The 22,334-nt window shown below is 41.6% G+C and overlaps 1 protein-coding gene across 7 annotated transcripts in view; it reads left to right on the forward strand.

The window, feature by feature from the left end:
• The window catches only part of CHD8 (chromodomain helicase DNA binding protein 8), a 56,569-nt gene that overhangs the window by 6,153 nt on the left and 28,082 nt on the right, over positions 1-22,334 (forward strand). For 4 of the 7 annotated variants that reach the window (XM_082854955.1, XM_082854959.1, XM_082854960.1 and 1 more), the window contains exons 1-7: positions 5,716-5,796; positions 11,698-12,755; positions 13,650-14,021; positions 14,742-15,127; positions 16,104-16,218; positions 21,850-22,032; positions 22,114-22,182. In XM_082854955.1, the coding sequence (XP_082711081.1) occupies positions 11,913-12,755; positions 13,650-14,021; positions 14,742-15,127; positions 16,104-16,218; positions 21,850-22,032; positions 22,114-22,182 (1,968 nt within the window). In that variant the 5' untranslated portion in view covers positions 5,716-5,796; positions 11,698-11,912. Of the gene's footprint in view, positions 1-5,715; positions 5,797-11,456; positions 12,756-13,649; positions 14,022-14,741; positions 15,128-16,103; positions 16,219-21,849; positions 22,033-22,113; positions 22,183-22,334 lie in introns of those variants that run through there. The other 3 variants (XM_082854961.1, XM_082854957.1, XM_082854956.1) reach the window with 3 other exon arrangements.

Below are 22,334 nucleotides of genomic sequence, written 5' to 3' on the forward strand. Positions count from 1 at the left end.
ACATACATTTTTTAGCATAAATGTTGCAGTGAAAACAATCCCTCATAAATAATTAAGAGTTCCCTAGTGGCCTAGTGGTTAGGATTCCCGGTTTTCACTGCTGCGGCCCAGGTTCAATCCCTGGTCGGGGAACATTGTGCAAGCCATGCAGCGTGGCCCCCCCCCCCAAAAAAAATAAGTAAATATTTATATTTTTCTGTTAGGCTGAAAAAATATATGTATACTTGGCCCAATTAAAGTAGGGCATGCGAGGGTGGTGTGGGAGAGCATAAAGAGGAACAGGACTCTGTTACCTAAAATATATATATTATGGCGGGAGGGCAAAATGGGCAAAGGGGATCAACTGTATGGCAATGGATGGAAAGTAACTTTGTGGTGGTGAGCACGCTGTAGTGTATACAGAAGTAGAAAAATAATGTTGTACACATGAAATTTATGTAACATTATAAACCAGTATTACCTCAGTAAAAAAAAATTATGTATATCATTATTTACGCTGGATGTCCAAAAGTGGTGTCACACAAGGTAGATATATTAATCCAGTTAGATATTCCTCATCTAGAACCTAGACTGTTATTTTCACCTTGGTGAACATGTGCCAGTGAAGAGGAACTTCTCCAGATCCAGTCTAACTTGACCCCAGTGATCGTTAAAAATTAGGTTCTTACATTCTGTCTTCAGACTTAGACCAAAACTCCAGAGTTTTACTGGAAAAAAATCTACAATGAGGCTGACTTAAGAGTGAATCCATGCCCTATTTTTGAGTCATATGGGTATGGTTTCATCCATTCACTTCTTGCCATAGTTTCAAATTGGTCACCACTGAGGCTTTATGGTCCCAAGCCTAAAGGAGATAACTAAAATTTCATTGCTTTCAATAGTAATTACCACACTATAGAAAATAGTCTTTTATGTGTATTAGATGCAGCTTCTTTTACTATACCTGAAAGCTGTGTCTGCTACAGGTACTAAAAAGTGAAGATGCTTAAGATGTTGTGATGCCTCTTCTGAATGTTTCTGGTAGGAAATGTGCCACTGCCTGTTTACTATCTCAGCAGTCTGGAGAAGCCCTTGGTTTTGGTCAGATAGCTCCGCATTACCCCTCCACAGCCCCACTACCACACACCTTTGGCTGGAAGTTGAAAATGCATTCCTTCACAGAAGTACACTGAGTGCCTTTTACCACCTGATAAGCCAAGGAAATATTGTAATAAGTCATACACAGGCCTTGCCCTTGTGCAACTTGCATTCTAATAATGGGGGTGGGGGAGGATGGATATCAAACAATGAATTATATAATGTTATTCAGGCTACTACAAAAGAGAAATTATGGATGTTACAAGAGAATTTGTAATAGGGGCATGTAGGCTACACCATAGTATAGCTGGGTGGTTAAGAGTGTGACTTCAGGGCTTCCCTGGTGGCGCAGTGGTTGAGAGTCCGCCTGCCGATGCAGGGGACACGGGTTCGTGCCCCGCTCCGGGAAGATCCCACATGCCGCGGAGCGGCTGGGTCCGTAAGCCATGGCCGCTGAGCCTGTGCGTCGGAGCCTGTGCTCCACAACGGGAGAGGCCACAACAGTGAGAGGCCCGCGTACCGCAAAAAAAAAAAAAAAAAAGAATGTGACTTCAGAAGCCACATTGCCTAAATTTGAATCTGGTACCACTTTTCATTAGCCGTGGAATGTTGGGCAAATTGCTTATCTTTCTGTGCCTCAGTTTCCTCATCTGTAAAATATAGTTATTTCAAGTTTAAGAAAATTGAAACTGCTGATGCATTTTCATTGTTTAGAAGAGGGCCAGGTACGTAATGTACATTCAACAAGTTTGGCTGTTTTTTGTCTGGGAGCTCAGGGAAAGCTTTTCTTTGAAATGACGATGTTGAAATGAGCTTTGAAGGATGAGTAAGAATTAAATAGGCAAAATCGATGGGGAACCAGTTAGAAGGCGATTGCAATAGTCCAGGGAAGTGAGGATGGTAAATGGATCCAGAATGGTAGTAGGGGCAGAAGTGGATGGATTTGAGGGATGTTTAGGAGGTAAAGGTAGGATTTTAAAATATTGGATAGGGGTGGTAAGGAAGAGAGTTTCTGGTCTCTACAGTCATGACTGAATAGGAGATGCTGGAGGATGATTATCCTCTGTGTGTGTGCGCGCGTGGTGGTGTGGATGGAGGAGACTACCAAGGAATCAGTCTCCTTGAGGTAATAAGCCTCTTATAGGGAGAGTTGGACGAGTGGGTCAGCCAGGGAGACTGGAGAGACTACCAGGAAGAGCTATTGGGTAAGCAAGTGAATAAACAGGCCTGGAGTTCAGACGTCTTGCCCAGAGATATAAATGAGAGACGTAAGTATATAGATAGTTTGTTGAAGAAAATAATGAATTGAGACCTTGTACGTGAATTAGACATTCTTGAAAAGAAAGTATAGAATGAAAAAAAAAGAAGGCCTAGGACCAAAGCTTGGTGAACTTCAACAATTAAAGGCTGGTAGAGGAGAAGAATAGCAAAGGAGAATTGGCCAGAGAGGTAGAATGAAAATCAGAAAAGTGTGGTGTTCTGGAAGCTGTTCGAAAAAAGTGTTTGGGCGGCAGGGGTGTTTCTGAAATCTTTATGACCCTTCCTTGGTGCCCTGAGAGTTTTAATTTAGGTCTCTCACAACTCAAAGTTGGATGCTAGTGACTTAGAACATCTATAGCAGGTTAGGCTGACTGAAGCCGGTTAGTTGAACATGATCTTTAGACGCTAGAATCTAAAGTATAGTTATTCTTGGGGCTTCCCTGGTGGCGCAGTGGTTGAGAGTCTGCCTGCCGATGCAGGGGACGCGGGTTCGTGCCCCGGTCCGGGAAAATCCCACATGCCGCAGAGCGGCTGGGCCCGTGAGCCATGGCCGCTGAGCCTGCGTGTCCAGAGCCTGTGCTCTGCAACGGGAGAGGCTGCAACAGTGACAGGCCCGCGTACCGCAAAAAAAAATAAAAATAAATATAGTTATTCCTGTTTGCTGTAAATTAGATTTAATGTAGAGGAAGCAAGGGCTACAGTGCATATTCAAACTCAGTAGATATTAGCCTGCTGAAATTAATGAATTATTTTGAAGGCCATTCATGTGGGTGGTGATTCCCTCTAAGGCTGCCTAGCATCTCCAAGGTAGGTAGAGACACTGGGAAAAAGTTTTTTCTAAATAGTCTATCCAGCAACATTCGTTGAGTACCTCCTAGAAATAGTGGTTACATACCAAGAAGTGTGCGAGATGTTTCATTAATCCTCATTAATGGCCCTGTAATTTGAGCCCCCTATGTACAGAGGAATGAACTAGACTCAGAAAGGTTTATTTACTTAGTGGGACAGAAATTTGAACCCAGATCCCTCTGACTTTAAGCTCATCATACCTCCACATACAAATATAACTAAAATACGACGTAGAAGATAATTATCCCCAAAGAGTACTTAACAAAAGTACTATGAAAGCTCATATGGGACTGGTTACTCTTAGCTTGACAGTGAAAAGTAGAGATGCATTAAATCCAATGGACATTTTAAAGTTCTTATATTATTGGACATTTTTGCTTTGTTCAATGCAATTGATCACTCTTTCCCTCAGCAACACTCTACTGTCTTTGCTTCGGTGATATTGCACTCTCTGCTTCTCTAGCTTTGCCTTCTCTACCTGCTTAGTAGGTGTGGCTTATTCTGATTCTTAAATCCTGATGTTCTCTTGGGTTCCTCTTTAGCTTTTTTCACCCTACACCGAAAATCTCAAATTTGGGGGTTTCCAGCTAAGTGTTTTTTCTAATGCATAGTGTTTAAAACATTAAAAAAAATTAGTTGTCTGCATTTAAAACCCAGAAGATTTACATAAAACTCTGTATTTCTGGCTTTTGAAAAACCTGAAGTTCTCTTTCAGTCTTGGATGTGTGTTTCCATATGGCAACACTTAACTAGAGCTGAATAGCAGCTGCTCTCTTTGGAATGGACATCCAGTTCTTCACAGACCCCTCACATTCTCTGTTGTCTCCCCAACAGTATTGGTGCAGTGTTTCATATACTAGCTCTGATTACCCAGAGTAATTACCTGGGTAATCTCCACTCTTAAAACTACTATTTTGATACTGATAACTCTGTCACCAAGGCAACTTTTATATTTATAATCCAACCTTTTATTGAATATCACTACTTAACATGCTATAGGTAACTCAGACTAAACATGGCTGAACTCATCTTTCCCTGTAAACTCTAGGTTTTACCCATTTTTATCCCCTAAGTATTATTCCATTCTGGCCTTTCCTTCCCATCATTACCTTTTGAACCACATTGCTATGATTCAGGCTCTAATCATCTTGTTGGTTGCAAACAACAGAAATCATCTTTTGGCTAACTTAAGCAGAAGGGGAACATATTCGAAGGATATTGTGTGGCTCACAAAATCAGTGGGAATGCTAGAGAATCTGATTTAGAAAATGATCTGAAACCAAGGGAAGTTGGAAACATGGAGAACGTGGCCAGGATCATGGCACTGAACAGTCTATGATGCTGCAGAATTCCAGTGTCTGACATTGCTGAATATTGTCTAACTGGTTGGTTCTGGATCTTTGTATTACCACTGCAAAGTCAAGGTTTTCCACAGCAGTGTCCACTTAGACTAGGCTAGGTCATGTGCGTACTTCTTCTCCGACAGGAAGACAGGGGACTCTGCCCCTCATTTCAGTACCCCCACCCACCCATCCCAGCTCTATAGTGGGGATTAAGATCCATTCTTCCATTGAAGACTTTTAACCTTGTGCTATTCTCCCAATATAGGAAGGGGGAAGCAGGAAAAAAAATCAGCAAGCATCCACAATACAACTCTTTTCTGGACTACCACAGCAGCCCCCTGACTACTTCTGTGTCCTCTGTTACATCAGCCCCCAAATCTATTCTCTATCAAACAGCAAGAGTTAGCCAACTAAAATGCATTTCTGATTATGTCGTTCCATGTTTCAGTGGCTCCTCATCCACCTAGAAGAAAATGCTTTAACATGGCATTCAAGGCTTTTTCCTTGAAGGGTCTGGCCCTTACCTATACCTTCAATCTTATCTCCCTCTGATTTCTTCTTTGTGATTTACACTTTAGCAAGACTGAACTTCAGAGCTACTTAAGAGTTTCCTCTACACGTCTCATGGCTGTTTTTCATTGCTATCAAGAATGCAGTTTGGCTTGTGGCAGAGAGAGCGCTTTATCTTTTAAGAGTAAAAGGCCCCATGTTCCAGCAATTGGGCTGACTCACTCCCATGATGGACGGAAGATTTGGCCCCTTTTAATGGGTCGTGGGAGAAGGTGCAGTCACTACAGCAGAGGAGTTGACAGTGCTGCTAGAAGGCAGGGGATTCAGAGGGAGGCGGAGTTGGCCTAGTGTGGAACCCTCCCTCCCGAGTTTACGCTCTTTGGTGTGCAGAAAACAGTGTAGGTGGTGGGGGAATTTAATCGCCAGGACTAGTTTCCCGCAGCTTGAGACGGTTCTGCTGGCCAGGCTCCTTTTTTTTTTTCAAGCAAGCTGCAGGCTTCGCTTCGGCCCTGGAAACCGGATAGGCCTCTCCGTGCGCTCTCAACCTAACCCCGCGGTGGCGGGGGAGGGGGAAGCTCTGTCTAGTCCCGCCCACTGCGCTGTTTTGCGTGTTTGCCGCTGTGGTGAGTGGCAGTGGAGTTTAGCCAATGAGGACGCGGGGCGGGCAGGAGCATGAAGTTAGGCTGCGCTGGAGGAGGGGGAACTGGTGCTGGAGAGACAGCGAGAGGGGCGAACCGGCCCCCCACGGCCGCTGCAGGTAAAGGCACCTCTCTTACCTTGCTGGGGTGAGGCACAGCTCTTTTTCTACTTAAGGGCTAGTCGGGCCTTCCCGCCTGTAGCTTCCACCCTCACATTGCTCCCACCCGGGCATCCACACCCCCCCACCCCGCATCTTCCCGTCTTGGCCATCCCCACCCTGGAGGGCACCCCGCTAGCTCACTCCCTCAAGAGCATGTACCTCACCTCCATTTTGGGGGCTCCAGTTGCCCGACATCGCCCTCCTCTGCTGTGTGGGCCTTACTGGCACCAGCCCTGGCAGTTTGAGCAGGTACTGTACCCGGGTCCCCGCCACCCCCGCCCCCAGTCGCGTCTCCCTCTCCGTCAACCCCGCACTTCCTTACCTTGCCCCTTCCCTTCCACATGAGTACATATAATTTCTGTAGTTTCTCCTTTACCCCTTGAACATACGACCATGCTTTTAGCATTCATAGTTGCCTATTTTGCTTTCCCTGTTTATTCAGAAGGACTCACTTTACCAGCCATGTTTGCCCCAAATGTCCATACTCCTGATTGAGGTTTGAGTGCTTTTTTCTGTAATTGGGAAAACAAAAACAGAGTAGCCACACATTTGGAATTGAGAATGGTGAAGATAGAGAAAATGGCCTAGGATCTCGACCTTCGTGAGGAGAATCTCCTGAGTGGCTCCAAGTTAATAGCTCTATTTCTTATGGTCTGTGTCCCTCCATCCTGATCCTTTGCTGACCCTAAATTGTGATTCTGTTCACCTTGGATGTTTATTTCCCATTTCTTTGTAAGATTTGAGACCCTTTGGGTTTCACAAATGTCTCCATGATACAGTTTTTAAATCCTCCTCTTTTAAAATTATGTTGGTGATTTTCATTTTAAGCCTTCTGATTTATTTTATTTTCAAGGGGTTTTTTCAGACTGCTTCTACCCATCTTGTTTCCATATCGTGTTTATGTCTGCCTGCCTGCCTATGCTGATCCTCTTGAAAGGATACAGTTTCCAATAACAAGATTAATACTTTGAAGTAAAATAGTTTGTTCTTTGAGCAGTTAGAGGTTAAGTGGGCATGGCTGCTACTTTCTAAAAGTGCATGTTAACCCCCCAGAAAAGATCAGTTTTTGTCAATATGGCATTCATCTGTTATCTTCTAAGAGGATGGATAGTACAGAGAAATCTGTAAAGGGAGAATGGATGTCTGTAGTTCAGTTTATATAATTTTATGTCTTAGACAGCTGGACTAATTTCTGTTGCAGTGTTTCTCATCCGTCATAAACAATATGATAAACTCCCTTTTGAGAGACCATAAGAAATCTTACCCCATCACAGAGATGTCGATAATCCTTCCAAACCAGGCATACTTCTTTTTCTGCCCCCCACCCCTACCCATGTTGTCCAGTTTTATTGAGTATAAATAACCTAAACAATGAGATGTTTTCCTTTTCCATTTGACAAATATAAAATTATAACACCGAATGCACATTTTCAAACTTTGCATACCTTCCATCTCCCAGTTGAGAATCACTGCTTTGTTGAAAGGTATGGGGAAATTGAGATGGAAAAGTATAGAGTAGAATTAAAACTAAGTCTTTTATGATTGGACCCACAAGTTGTTATTGAAATGGGCAAGGGTAGGGAGACACGTTAAAATAAGAACAGGAGAGTTGGGACTCTAGGTTTCTAAGAAAACCCAGAAGAACTACATTAAAGATGATAAAGCTGCAAAACAACATCAGTTTATATTTATTTCAAGGAAAGGGAGTAGTTTCTCCTTAAAGAAGACGATGAGATGGAAGGGCTTTATATGAAGAATTCCTCTGGCTTGTTATTTGGAAGTTTTAGATGGGTGGCCTTGGATTTTAACCTTAACTTACTAGTTAGTTCTACTTCTCCCCCACTCCCTCCCTCCCACCCAAGATTTTCTGTCGTTAGTCTACTCATTAGTTTGGAATTATGGAAAGTGATTAAGTGCAACCATCAAGCTCTCTGTCTTTCCTTTTGAGCATATACATATGTTCCTCTTTGGGGCAGTGGTAGGTGAAGACTTGCCTTTCATTCTCAATATGATTAAAGTTTGCTATGATTTCTTTATCTAGGCAGTTGCTTTACTTAGGGATATATTAAGGGTTTTGTATATTTGAGTGCTTAACATCTATTTATTTAATAAATTTATTTATTTATTTATATTTGGCTGCATTGGGTCTTCGTTGCTGCACACAGGCTTTCTGTAGTTGCAGTGAGCAGGGACTACTTCACGTTGAGGTGGCTTCTCTTGTTCCGGAGCACAAGCTTTAGGCACACGGGCTTCAGTAGTTGTGGCTCACGGGCTCTAGAGTGCAGACTCAGTAGTTGTGGCGCACCGGCTCAGTTGTTCCGTGGCATGTGGTATCTTCCCGGACCAGGGCTCGAACCCGTGTCCCCTATATTGGCAGGGGGATTCTTAACCATTGTGCCACTGGGGAAGTCCAACATCTGTTTATTTTTATTACCAGGGTTTGAACCATGGAAAGAGAATTCTACCAAGCTCATCTACCATGGGGTAGATGAACTTGGTAGAGTAGGCCAGACATGGGTATAGCCAGGATAACCCGTAAGTAGGAACAGAAGGAGGGGTGAAGAAAGTTGGAGATATGTTTGGAGAAGGTTTATTCTTTTGAGAGTCAAGGACAACTTAAAGATGTGAGTTAAAAAAGAAGCTGGAGACTAGGATTAAAAAAATTGTACAAGATGAATTAGGTCAGTAGAGGTGAGTTGATGGAATGGGACTGAGAAGTAGTGTGACTTGATGCTGTGGCATTAAGTCAGTGGTGAGGTTTTTAAATTATTGGGCCCCGACTGACCCAGGAGAAGCAGAAATTTGGCCCAAAAATTGGGAAGGGAGATAAATGATAAGTGCATTGATCTTTAAAAACTTATACTTGAGTCATATGGAAGTAAGGAAATATTTCAGAAGCTATTAGCCTCGTTTCTCCCATTAAAAAATGAGATCTCTCTCTCTCTCTCTCTGACGTTGGTCTGTTGTGGAGGGAGGGAAGGAAGAGCATTTGGGTGAATAAATAGCAAGGAGTCCTGGAAAGGACAAAATACCCCATGGAAGAAAAGGCAGGTTATAAACTATTATCAGCATAAACTTTTAGTTAGTGCAAACTTTCACTGTAGTTTTTATATTTTTAGTTTTTATTTTTTTGCGGTATGCAGGCTTCTCACTGTTGTGGCCTCTCCCGTTGCGGAGCACAGGCTCCGGATGCTCAGGCTCAGCGGCCATGGCTCACAGACCCAGCCGCTCCGCGGCATGTAGGATCCTCCCAGACCGGGGTACGAACCCGTGTCCCCTGCATCGGCAAGTGGACTCTCAACCACTGCGCCACCAGGGAAGCCCTCACTGTAGTTTTTTTGTGACACTTAACTGTTAGATATTTAGTGTAACTTCTCTGACAGTGAATAGGAGGTGAAAGATAATAGGTGGCAAAGTAGGGCATAACTAGAAAACAGCTGATGGTAGTGTTGAGAAAATCGATAAAATTATTGAGTAGATTTTCATTAAATTAAGAAATACCCATAACTTTAAAAAATTATTTATTTATTTATGGCTGCATTGGGTCTTCGTTGCTGCATGCAGGCTCTTCTCTAGTTGTGGCGAGCGGGGGCTACTCTTCATTGCGGTGGCTTCTCTTGTTGCGGAGCAGGGCTCTAGGTGTGTGGGCTTCAATAGTTGTGGCACACGGGCTCAGTGGTTGTGGCTCACGGGCTCTAGAGCACAGGCTCAGTAATTGTGGCACATGGGCTTAGTTGCTCCGCAGCATGTGGAATCTTCCCGGACCAGGGCTCGCACCCGTGTCCCCTGCATTGGCAGGCGGATTCTTAACCACTGTGCCACCAGGGAAGTCCTATCCATAACTCTTCAGATCACCATTTTGAGTTACTTTGGGGCAGGTGTTAGATAGGAGAGGCTGGAATGAGCTAGTGGAATAGTTTAACCAGGAGTGGGAAGTGATACGGACCCTGGTTGAGATGTGAAGGGTATACAATTACTGAAGCTAGGAAGATCTTGTTTAACATTGGTGGAGATGCCACGTATGCTTTGTAATTTTGACTGATGTGCCAACTACTGATGAGTCTCTTATCTATGTCTGATTTTCTGGGCTACTTACCCACATTATATTGTTTTACAAGGATAACTGGAATGGGTTAAGAAAAGGGGAAAAAAAGTTTGGGGGTTGTGTGGAAGAGCCTTCTTCAGTCAAGTCTGTACTGTGTCACTGACAAATTTCTCCTCTGATATCTTCTAAAAGTTAGGAGAAATGGTGTTATCAAGCAAGGCTTTTCTGGATTGACAAATATTGATATCATATACAAAGAGCAGATACTACACTTTCATATAGTTCAGTTAGGTGGTGATGTACTTATAATTCCTTGTCTTAGTTTTTCCTTTTCCCAGCATTTTATGAACTTAAAGCCCCAGATGTGGATTTAGTAAACATAATTTCAGTTATTTGTAGGACAGTTTTTCAAGATAGGAAGTATTCTGCTGTCTCATCTTGGAATCAGGGAATAACAGTTAGTTTCTCTAAGGACTGAATGGTTCATTCCAGACACTGCAAGCAAATACTTTAATTCATTAAATTTTTTTTGAGTAGCTATTGTGTATGTGATATTCTTCTGGTTCTTTAGGGATCCACAGATGAATAAGACGTGGTCCCCACCATTCAGAAACTCTTCTTTCTCGGGGAAAGAGGAGCTGGGCCACCATGCAGGGTTGTGCAAGGTGTGCATTGCAGGTGTTCACTATCATCATAGATAATATGTTTAGTATGACAGTTTTCCAGCAGATGGCAAACAAGTATCTTGAGTAGGCAGCTTTTTATAATTTGCACAAAAGAACCTTTTGGGCCTTCAGAGGAAATGGACAAGAAACTTACCATTTTAATAAAATGTTAAATATAAGTGCTTTAAGTAAGGTGCAGACAACACTGTGGATATTTAAAGAAGGTGAACGGACCAAGTCATCAAAAATTGCTCACCTTATGGAGGTTCAGGGCTCACCTTGTGGAGTAGAAGACCTTTGAGGGTGTCAGAAATTTTAGCTGGAAGAGAAGTTTGGGAGGAGCGTGGTGGGGATGTTCCAGGAAGAAACTACAGCATAATAGGCAAAGTCATGCAGATAGGAATGTCATTAAGGGAACTGTATTTTCTAGTTGGACTGGAATGTAGGGTATATATGGGAAGTGATGAGAGCATAGGAAGTGATGAGACTGAAAGTTGGGAATATAAACTAGAATGAAATTGTAGAATTCTTTGAATCTCTTGCAAAGGAAGTTTTTGATCTTAAATATGAGCAAGTGGGGAGGGGACGTCATAACAGAAACACTACGTATCGATTCATTGATAGGTTAGGTAGAATGAAGTTTGTGAAACTTCCTGGGTAAGATTATACTATAAGCTTGGTTAAAGGTGGTTATTTTTGCCAGTAGTAAGTAAAAGTATCTAAAATACAAGGGAAACTTACAAAATACAGTATATCCAGAAGCCTTTAGCTATATTCACTGAAGTATTGCTGGTATATTGTTAAGTTCTGTCAACTTACGAACCTGAAATAGAAGGTGAATGAATGTTAAATTTCCTGATCTCTACCTAAGAATGATAATTATTAAAAGAAATGGACAGAGATAGCTGAATGATCTTGACAGACAGAAGCTTCAAAGTGTGTAAGAGCCCCAAAAGGGCGTTGGATTGTTTCTTTTTTAGTTTTAGTTTTAAAGCAGAAATGTGGATGTTCTTTCCGCTGTGTCTCTGTCCTCAGATTACCTCACATTTCCCTCTTCTCTTATTATTTTGATGCTATTTGATATTAAGGCTAGAAATTTTCCCTGAGGTCACCTACTTTGCTTATTTGTCATTTGTCTTCCTACAACAGGAGTTCCACCATCTTCCTCTGAAGACCTAGCCATCTTGCTCCATGAAGGTCAGGACAATCTGACATGCACTTGTTTCTTGCCTCTTTACCTGAAGAGTAGTCCTCTTCCATTGTGTACATTTTTTTCTTAATAGGGGAGGGGAGGGGAGAGCCATTACCCCCCCTCCCCTTCCCTCCCTAAACCTTGGGGAAGTAACCCCCATTGCTTTCCCAAGATGGCAGACCCCATCATGGATCTGTTTGATGACCCAAATTTATTTGGCCTGGACTCTCTTACTGATGACAGCTTCAATCAGGTTACACAAGACCCTATTGAGGAAGCCCTTGGACTGCCAAGCTCTCTGGACTCCTTGGATCAGATGAACCAGGATGGTGGAGGTGGTGATGTGGGGAATTCATCAGCAAGTGACTTGGTCCCCCCACCAGAGGAAACAGCCCCCACAGAACTTCCCAAAGAATCGACAGCTCCAGCTCCAGAATCTTTAACCTTGCATGATTATACCACTCAGCCCGTCAGCCAAGAGCAGCCAGCCCCACCTGTCTTACAGACACCGACGCCAACGTCAGGACTTTTGCAGGTCTCCAAGAGCCAGGAGATCCTGAGCCAAGGGAATCCTTTCATGGGTGTCTCTGCCACAGCTGTTCCCTCCAGTAGTGCTGGAGGGCAGCCACCTCAGTCAGCCCCTAAGATTGTTATCCTTAAGGCCCCACCCAGCTCCTCAGTCACTGGTGCCCACGTGGCACAAATTCAGGCCCAAGGTATCACCAGCACAGCTCAGCCCCTCGTGGCTGGCACAGCCAATGGTGGAAAAGTCACTTTTACCAAAGTGCTAACCGGCACTCCCCTTCGACCTGGTGTTTCCATTGTCTCTGGTAATACAGTGTTGGCCGCCAAGGTCCCTGGGAACCAGGCTACTGTTCAGCGCATTGTCCAGCCCAGCCGACCAGTAAAGCAGCTGGTCCTACAGCCAGTTAAGGGTTCAGCTCCTGCTGGAAACCCTGGGGCCACAGGGCCCCCACTGAAGCCTGCAGTTACACTGACCTCTACACCTACCCAGGTGACTTGAGTGAAAGGGGGAGGTGAATTTTGGTTTAGTAGAGGGCCCAGCAACTGTGTGAGAGCAAGCACAGGAGAGCTGTCTCTAGGAAATCCTGTTTAAATTCCATCTTTACTTTTTATCAGTTAGTATTGACAGCGTTGTATTTATCACTTACTAGGTGGAAGCAGTTAGTGTTAATGTATTTTTTTGAGCTCTTACTACATATTCACACTGTGCCTAGCTGGTGCTGAACAAGATAGACACAGTCCCTGTCCTTACAGAGCTCACAGTCTGCCAGGAAAAACAGACCTTAAACAAGAACTCATAATAATGTATGATATAAAGTTATATGAGTAATATAGGATGCAATGGGAACAAGAATCATTTTTGGAAAACTACATTTATTTTTTGCAAGACTTACGGAAGCTATGTGTATCTCTCCCCTGTTCTTATTACTAAGATTGTCCTCCTCTGACTTTGCCCAGTGAAAAGGCTAGTTTCTAGTATAAGAAAATAGAGGCTCTATTCTCTGAATCAAGGGCCAGAAGAGTTTGGGGGGAGGGGAAGACAGTATTAAGATAAGTAGCATTGGTGGAGAGAAGCTATAAGGAGGTGGATTTCAGTTCAGTATAGACTTTTGTTCTAATAGATTTCCAGAAAATGGAATGACTGCCATAGAAATAGAGCGAGCCTCCCAACAGTTTTTCAAGAACAGGCTTGATACCCGCTGGGCAGAGGTTATATAGAAAAGATCTTATCAGGAAAGACAGGAGGATGAACAGAAGGAATTATACTGTGCTTTCTGACCCTCAGCTGTTGTAACTCTAGGATGAGGAAAACTGGTGTAAACGTTAAGGGGTCTGCCATTCTTTAATGTTCTACCTCTCTTGCAATTTCCTTTCTTCACTCTAGGGTGAATCGAAACGCATCACGCTGGTCCTCCAGCAGCCACAGTCTGGAGGTCCCCAAGGACACCGGCACGTCGTGCTGGGGAGTCTGCCAGGCAAGATAGTGTTACAGGGCAACCAGCTGGCAGCCCTGACGCAAGCCAAGAATGCCCAGGGGCAGCCGGCCAAAGTAGTGACTATCCAGCTGCAGGTGCAGCCGCCACAGCAGAAGATCCAGATTGTACCGCAGCCTCCGTCGTCGCAGCCACAGCCCCAGCAGCCATCCTCAGCCCAGCCAGTGGCTCTTTCCTCTGTGCAGCAGGCTCAGATAATGGGACCAGGGCAGGGCCCGGGACAGAGACTTTCAGTACCGCTCAAGGTGGTGCTGCAGCCCCAGGTGAGACTTCCATAGTGAAGAAGGGAAGCACATCCCTTAGTCCCTGGCTGTTCCCCTCGGCAGTCACTCACTGTTGAACGTGGGGCCAGTCTAGGTTCATACCTCTGAAGTGACATGCAGACTTTTAGTTCCTTCACCCGTGGAAACCGTGTTGTAATTACATCATGAAAAGATTTGAGGGTTATCATTGGGTTTGGGATCAGAGATGATTTGTCTGGTATTTGTCTTTGAACCGTTTCATTTACAATCTTTTCTTAATGTTCTTGTGAAATGAAAATGACTGGAAATATCCTCTCATTTGAAACATAAAGAAATAGCCTTAAAGAGGCCAAGTGATTGTCCTTCCTCTCACCCCCAGGGAGATGAAGGTAGGCCAAGAGTAGAATTTGAATTTTTTTACCTTTAGCCTAGAGACCAGTGTTGGTTGTATTGTTTGAAAATTTTCTGGAATTATGGAGATGAGTATTGACATTAGGAGCATGGCTTAAGTATATTGAAGGTTAATTTGGCACAGTTCTTGCCTTTTCTCATCTGCATCCCACCAAAAAACACTTTTTTTGGAGCGGGGGGAATGTGTCTCTAGGTTCAGTAAGACTTGGTCTGAGTCTGGTTCTTGAGGAATTAGAGAACTGACGTTTCTAGCCTACCTGCTTCAGAGTTGTTTTATTCAGGTTTTTCAGCTACAAGCATGTTGAAATTTTAGTGTCTTTATTTCTGTAGGCCGGCTCTTCCCAAGGGGCCTCTTCTGGGCTCTCCGTAGTTAAAGTTCTAAGTGCCAGTGAAGTGGCAGCTCTGTCCTCACCAGCAAGCTCTGCTCCTCATACGGGGGGCAAGACGGGAATCGAGGAAAACCGTAGGCTGGAGCACCAGAAGAAGCAAGAGAAAGCAAATCGGATTGTAGCGGAGGCCATTGCTAGGGCCCGTGCCCGGGGCGAACAGAACATACCTCGAGTCCTGAATGAGGATGAGTTGCCTAGCGTTCGGCCTGAGGAGGAAGGTGAAAAGAAACGCAGGAAGAAGAGCAGTGGGGAGAGGCTCAAGGAAGAAAAGCCAAAGAAGAGCAAAACATCTGGTACCTCCAAAACCAAGGGCAAGAGTAAGCTAAAGTAAGTACCACCCTTTGCTCTTTTGACGGGACATTTGAGGATAGTGCATACATTTTAAAATTCGTGTTGTATTCAGCAGCAACAAAGCTCAAGGTGATCTCTCTATCATTAGAAGATAATAAGGCCTTTCTTGTCTCTGTCCCAAGTGAACACCAAGGCACGGGAAAGATAGCCAGTCTTGTGTTAGGGGTTACATTTAAAAGCTGTGCCTGTGTTTTTCTATATTCTTCCCGATTTTGTATCACCATTGTGTGGAAGACTTCTCACTAGCCTCCTACCACCCACACCAGTAAAAGAGAGCTGCTGTAGACATGGCTGCCCTGTTCTTACATTTCATCTGTGAACTGGGGAGATTTCAGCAGCCACTGTCAGCCTTAAGCAGTCTTGACAGAACCATGGCTTGCCACATAATTCTTGTCACAATTGACAAGAATTCCTTCCGTGTCTTGTAGCTTCACTCCTTTCTCTCTAGCTTCCACTCCCTGAGATTCTTCAGGCTTTGTGGTGTAATTATAATAATGCTTCATATCTGTACAGGATTTTTCAGCTTTAAAAAGCAAGTTTCATATCTGGTATCTTACTTGATCCTCAACAGCTGTCAGGCCAGATGTTATCATCAGTGTTTGCTACTTACGAAACTAATGCCCAGCTAGTGACAGAACTGGAACTAAAACAAGGCCTTGTAATTCTTAGTCAAGAATTCATTCTGCTGTGTTATTCTACCTTTCTTCAGGTATTTGTGAATACAGTGGTAACAGAGATTTGTCAGATCTGGTGTAAAGGTCAGCTGGTATTTTAGAAACCCTAATGTCTTCTTTTTTCAAACACGCTGCTCAATAGCTGTGTGTCCCACAGACTGAAGATCTAGACACTTATGCCTGGAGACTTTGTACGTGATGGTTTAGATTAATTATATTTTCTTACTCCTAAATTTTCCTTGCCTTCACTGTAACTGAATTTGGTTTTTCCTTTTTAGCACCATCACTCCTGTGGTGGGTAAGAAGAGAAAGCGTAATACCTCATCTGATAATTCAGATGTGGAAGTCATGCCTGCACAATCACCCCGGGAAGATGAAGAAAGCAGCATTCAGGTAAAAGGAGCCCTGAAGAACTTACTGAGAAAAATCATGTTTTACTTCTGATAGACAGACCAAGAATAGATACTGAGAGACGATAAGCCTATGCACATTTCACCAGTTTTTCTAAACCAGAGGTAGTCCTAAAAAGTAGAAGAGGCAAGATCTGGTCATGGTCATGTCTTTTAAATTTGAATTCTTTTTAGGCAAAAAGCATATTACTATAAAAAAGCAGTATTCATTTTCTCAAATTCCAGTGTTTCAAAGACTAAGCAAATATGAAATTATGCTGCAAGATTGTTGTTTTGGGTATGGCAATACTTTGGTTTCTCTTAGAACTGTCCAGCTATCCCCCTTTTGCCTTACTTCTTTCAAAACTTCAGGGTTTTCAATTCTTGCCAAAACTTCAGGGTTTTGGTGCTGAGAACTGGGGTGTTTAAGGTACAATGTTTTTGCTGCCTTTTGAAGATGAGAAACATTGGGAAGAGAATAAAACAAGCTGGACCAGAAGAACTTTAGTCCTCTATCTCTGTTGCCTTATGGTACCATCTTTGGCTCTAGTTTCCAACCATGGAAAGAATGTGTTGTTAATGATTCAGGAGACCCGTGGTACTTCTAAGTAGCTCTAATGGGCCTGGCCAGGTTACTTAGCTATGTGTAAATTCTTTATTTGAAAAATGGAGGTTTGGACTAAACAAACCTCAGGTGCCTCACTAGCTATCAGTACTTTATAAATGTCTCCCCTCTAACTTTTTTTCTTTTGATTTGAATTTTATTTTATTTATTTATTTTTTTATATCCCCTCTTCCGTAATATGCATTCAATACCTTGATAAACTGAGACTTCGGTTCTTCTGGGGTATGTTTACATGTGAGAATAGCCAAGACATTTTTGAAAAGGAGAATGAGACAAAAGCTAGATTTAACAGACATTAGAGTACATTATGAAATAATAATTACTAAGAGTTTAAAATTAGAGAAGAAATAAGAGATTAGTAAAAGATAATAGAGTCTAGAAGAGGATTCAAATAGTTGTTATGAGAAGTTAGTATATGAGTTAAAAGGCCATTATCAGTGGAGGGAATTCCCTGGTTGTCCAGTGGTTAGGACTCTGCACTGTCACTTCCGAGGGCCCAGGTTCAATCCCTGGTCTGGGAACTAAGATCTGCAAGCCGTGTGGTGCAGCCAAAATAAATAAATAAATAAAAAATAAAAAAATAAAATCAATGGAAAGAAAGATTATTTAATAAATTAAGTTAGGACAACTGGCTACACATTTAGGAAGAAATAAATAAAATTGGATTTCTTGCATTACTCTTTAACAAAAACAATTTCTAGTTTAATCAAGGGTCTAAATGCAAAAATTGAAATCATGAACCTTTATAAAACATGGATAAGATTTTTTTTAAATAATTGTAAAATCAGGTAGATCTTTCTAAGGAGAGTATTAAAATTCAGAAGTCATAAAGGGAAAGATCGATACATTTAACTGTATAAAAATTATGCATGGGACTTCCCTGGTGGTGCAGTGGTTGAGAATCCGCCTGCCAATGCAGGGGACATGGGTTCGATCCTTGGTCTGGGAAGATCCCACATGCGGTGGAGCAGCTAAGCCTGTGTGCCACAACTGCTGAGCTTGCGCTCTAGAGCCCGCGAGCCACGACTACTGAGCCCGAGTGCCACAACTACTGAAGCCCGCGTGCCTAGAGCCTGTGCTTTGCAACAGGAGAAGCCACCACAATGAGAAGCCCAAAGAGTAGTCCCTGCTCGCCGCAACTAGAGAAAGCCCGTGCGCAGCAACGAAGACCCAATGCAGCCAAAAATTAATAAATATATTTTTTAAAAAAATTACGCATGTGCAACAACAACAAAATTCTCTAAACAGCATAGTGGTTAAGACCACAGACTGGAGCAAGATTTCTTGGGTTCTCATCTTAACGCTACTGTTCACTAACATTGTCACTTCAGGCAAGTTTACTTAACCTCTTGGTGTCTCAATTTCCTCATCTCTAAAATGCAGATAGTAATATCTACCAAGTAGGGTTGTTAGGAGGCTTAAATGTAAATGTTTATAAAGCACATAGAACAGTGTTTAGGTAAGAGAGCTTAGTAAGAGTTATATATGTGTTTGTTAAATAAACAAAGGGTTAAATAAACAAAACACAAACTGAAGGCAAATCTTTGTGATACAAGAAATACAAAGATTTAAAAAATTTCAAAAGTGGTGTATTAATATGCTAGGGTTGACAATACAAAATACCACAGATTGGGTAGCTTAAACAACAGAAATTTATTTTCTCACAGTTCTAAAGGCTAGAAGTCCAAGATCAAGAGGTCAGCAGGTCTGGTTACCTCTGAGACCTCTCTCCTTGGCTTGCAGAGGGCTACCTTCTCACTGTGTCCGCACATGGTCTTTCCTCAGTGCGTATATCCCTGGTGTCTTTGCGTGTGTCCAAATTCCCTCCTCTTTTAAGGACACAAATCCAGTTGAATCAATGCCCACCCTAACTTAATCACCTCTTTAAAGGCCCTGTCTTCAAATACAGTCACATTCTGAGGTACCAGGGGTTAGGATTTCAACATAAGAATTTGAGGGGATACAATTAAGCCCACAACATTGGTAATACCAGTGTTAGCAATGGAGACCTCACAGTCCCCCAGGTCTTTTCTCCAGAGGTAACCTCTGTTACTATTTTTGTGTATCTTTCCAGAAATATTCTTTACTTCCATGAGCACTCTAATTCCACTACCACTTACTGTATGTATTCCATACCTACTCTTCTGTACTGTTGCTTTTTTTCTCCAACAATATATCTTGAAGGTAGTTCTTTATCAAAAAGATAGATCTAGCCATTCTTCCTCACACTCTGTTTTCTATTATGAAAAATTTGAAATATACACCAAAGTAGAGAGATTATTTTTTTATTTTTTGCAGTACACGGGCCCCTCACTGTTGTGGCCTCTCCCGTTGCAGAGCACAGGCTCCGGACGCGCAGGCCCAGTGGCCATGGCTCACGGGCCCAGCCGCTCCGCGGCATGTGGGATCCTCCCAGACGGGGGCACGAACCCGCGTCCCCTGCATCGGCAGGCGGACTCTCAACCACTGCGCCACCAGGGAAGCCCCGAGAGATTATTTAATGACATCCCGTGTTCCATCATCCCAGAAAGTTCCCTTGTACCCTCTTTTCAGTCAGTTCACCATCCTCTCCCCCACACCTCCACATAGGCAACCATTGTGCCCCTTTTTATTACCATAGATTAAACTTAGCCTGTTCTTGAACTTCATGTAAATGGAATCACGTAGTATGTACTCTTGGGTCTCACTTTTTTCAGCATAATGTTGTTCAGATTTATTCATGTTGTTGATGTATCTGAAGTTCATTCTTTTTTTTTTCTTGAGAAACAGTTTTATTTATGAATATAGCACAGTGTTTATTCATTCTATTAGACATTTGGTTTGTTCCCAATTTGGAGCTGTTATGAGTAAGCCTGCAATGAACCGTCTCAGTACACATACTTTGTGGACATAGGTTTTCACTTCTCATAGCTAAATTCCCAGGAGTTGATAGACTGTGGGGTAGTTAAACATTTAACCATTTAACTTTATAAGAATCTGCCAGCTTCCGAAGTGATTGTGTCATTTTACACTTCCACCAACAGTGAGAGTTCCACTGTCACTTCATGTATTTTGACTATAGCGTAATTTGTTTAACCAATCCCCTGTTGATAGGCATTTAGGTTTTCTCTGGTCTTCTACTACCACAAGTAATGCTACAGAGATTTGTATATATGTGCAAATTTATCTGTAGGATAATATCTTTGAAGTGGAATTGTTGGATCAAAGGGTATTGTCAAATTTTCTTCTATAGAAATTTTCTTCATGCCAGTGTGTACTCTCACCAACAATGTGTGCGTTCCTGTTTCAAATATTTGATCCAACTTTCTGATTTTTGCCACTCGGTTAGGTGCAAGAGAAAAAAAAAGGGGGATCTCAGTTTAGTTTTCAGTTGTAACAATTTTATTCTGAGTGTGAGCATCATTTTACACTAAAAGTCATTCTGTTTTTTTCTATGAACTATTTATGTTATTTGCCCATATTTCTATTGTGTTGATCTTTTTCTTAGTGATTCAAAAGACCTCTTTATGCTTGGGAAATGTATCATATGGCATTTTTTCTCTAGTTTATTATTTGTCTCAACTTTGTTTATGATGGATTATATTGATATTACTCAGATATCTTAAACTTTTTACAAGGTCAAATTGATCAATTTATTAGAAACACCTTCTCTACTCCAGGATTATAAAAAAAAATTCTTCCACATCTTCTTTTAGAAATTTTATGTCTTTTTTTTAACTTTTAAATCTTGCAGTCTTTTTGTAGATTTGTTTCTTACATCCACTAGACGGCTAGTCATCTGTTTTCAATCCCATTTTATAGAATAATCCACTTTTTCCTCACTGATTAGAAGTTCTGTTTTTATCATGTTCTAAATCCACATAAGTATTTTAGTCTATATCTGAACATTATTTCCTTGACTTGTTTATCTCTTCTTGGAGAGGTACCAAGTTGTGTTAATTAGTATAGCTTTATATTGTCCTTAATATCAGGTAAGGCCAAGTATACTTTTTCATATTTTTCCTGGTTATTCTTAGATGTTTAGTTCTCCATTTGAATTTTAGAATCAGCTTATCTAATTAAAAAATTCTGTTAATTTTGTTTTTCAAATTTATGTGATTAGGGAGGGTATATATATTTCACTATTTATTCAACTCTCTTTTAATGTCCTATAGCGCTTTAAAGTTTTCTTCACATAGCTTTTATATATTTCTTACTAAATTTAATGCTTAAGATAATTAATATTTTCTCAGAAAAAGAATATTTTCTTTTATTGTATTTTCTGTCTTAGCCTCTATAAGAATGCTATTGATTTTTAAAAATTAATTTTATGCCAAGCAAGTTTACTCATTTTCAGTAGTTCTGCTTCTAATGACTCATTTGATTTTGGGTTTTCCAGGGGTTATAATCATGATTGAAAAATAATAATTTTGTCTCTCCATCCTTCCTAATTTTTTTATCATGAGCTGCAAGTATTACTTAGATTATTTAATTAAAAAATCTTTTACTCAGCCATTTGAAAGAATAAGGCAGATTTGAAATGTATTGATATGGAAAACATCTCCAAGAAAAATGCTAACAGAAAAGTAAGCAGCAGAACAATACATACAGTATGATCCTATTTATTAAAACAAACAAAAAAACTTTAGAACTAAAACAAAGGAACAATTAGAAACAAAATGTTCTTGCACCTTTGCACTCCAGGGTTGTCCTCCTGTGAAGTTCATTGCACTCTGCAGGTTGAGAGTCCTGTTTCAGTTTTTTAAGAGCCCCTTGCCAATAGGTTACTTTCAGGTGGAATCTGATACTTTGATAAAACAATTCAGCAAATTAATATATATTCAGTACATAGAATAAGTTACATGATTTGACATCACATAATTTGATAAATAAGCTATTTATCATCTTTTGGTTTAATTTTTCATAGGGATTTTGGAGTCAAATCTAAGTATATGACTATAGGCGAATAGTTTTAAAGGTTTTCTCCTTGAGAGACCCAAGCAGTTATTTTAACCATTTTTGCCTTTATAGAAGAGACGCTCAAACCGCCAAGTTAAACGGAAAAAATATACAGAGGATCTGGATATAAAGATCACAGATGATGAAGAAGAAGAAGAAGTAGATGTAACTGGTCCAATCAAAACTGAGCCTATCCTGCCTGAGCCAGTGCAGGAACCAGATGGCGAGACTTTGCCTTCCATGCAGTTCTTTGTGGTAAGCTGAGAACTTAAGCAATTTGAGACCTTTGTCTTGCTGCTCACAATCTCTGTTGACTGACTGCATCTTTTGCTACAGGAGAATCCCAGTGAAGAAGATGCAGCCATTGTAGACAAAGTGCTTTCTATGCGTATTGTGAAGAAGGAGGTGAGGCCTATATTTTTAATGTCAGCCCATAATGCTGCAGTTACAGGCTGTATGTAATGAGCACCTTTGGATGTCAGGCTATATTGCTACAGTGTAGTTACAAGAGATGGTGGAGAAAAGTTAGGTGGAAAGTAGGAACTGTCTTACTGCCA

This window comes from Leucopleurus acutus (assembly GCF_964270905.1).
Source record: "Leucopleurus acutus genome assembly, chromosome: 1".
Taxonomy (NCBI): Eukaryota; Metazoa; Chordata; class Mammalia; order Artiodactyla; family Delphinidae; genus Leucopleurus; species Leucopleurus acutus.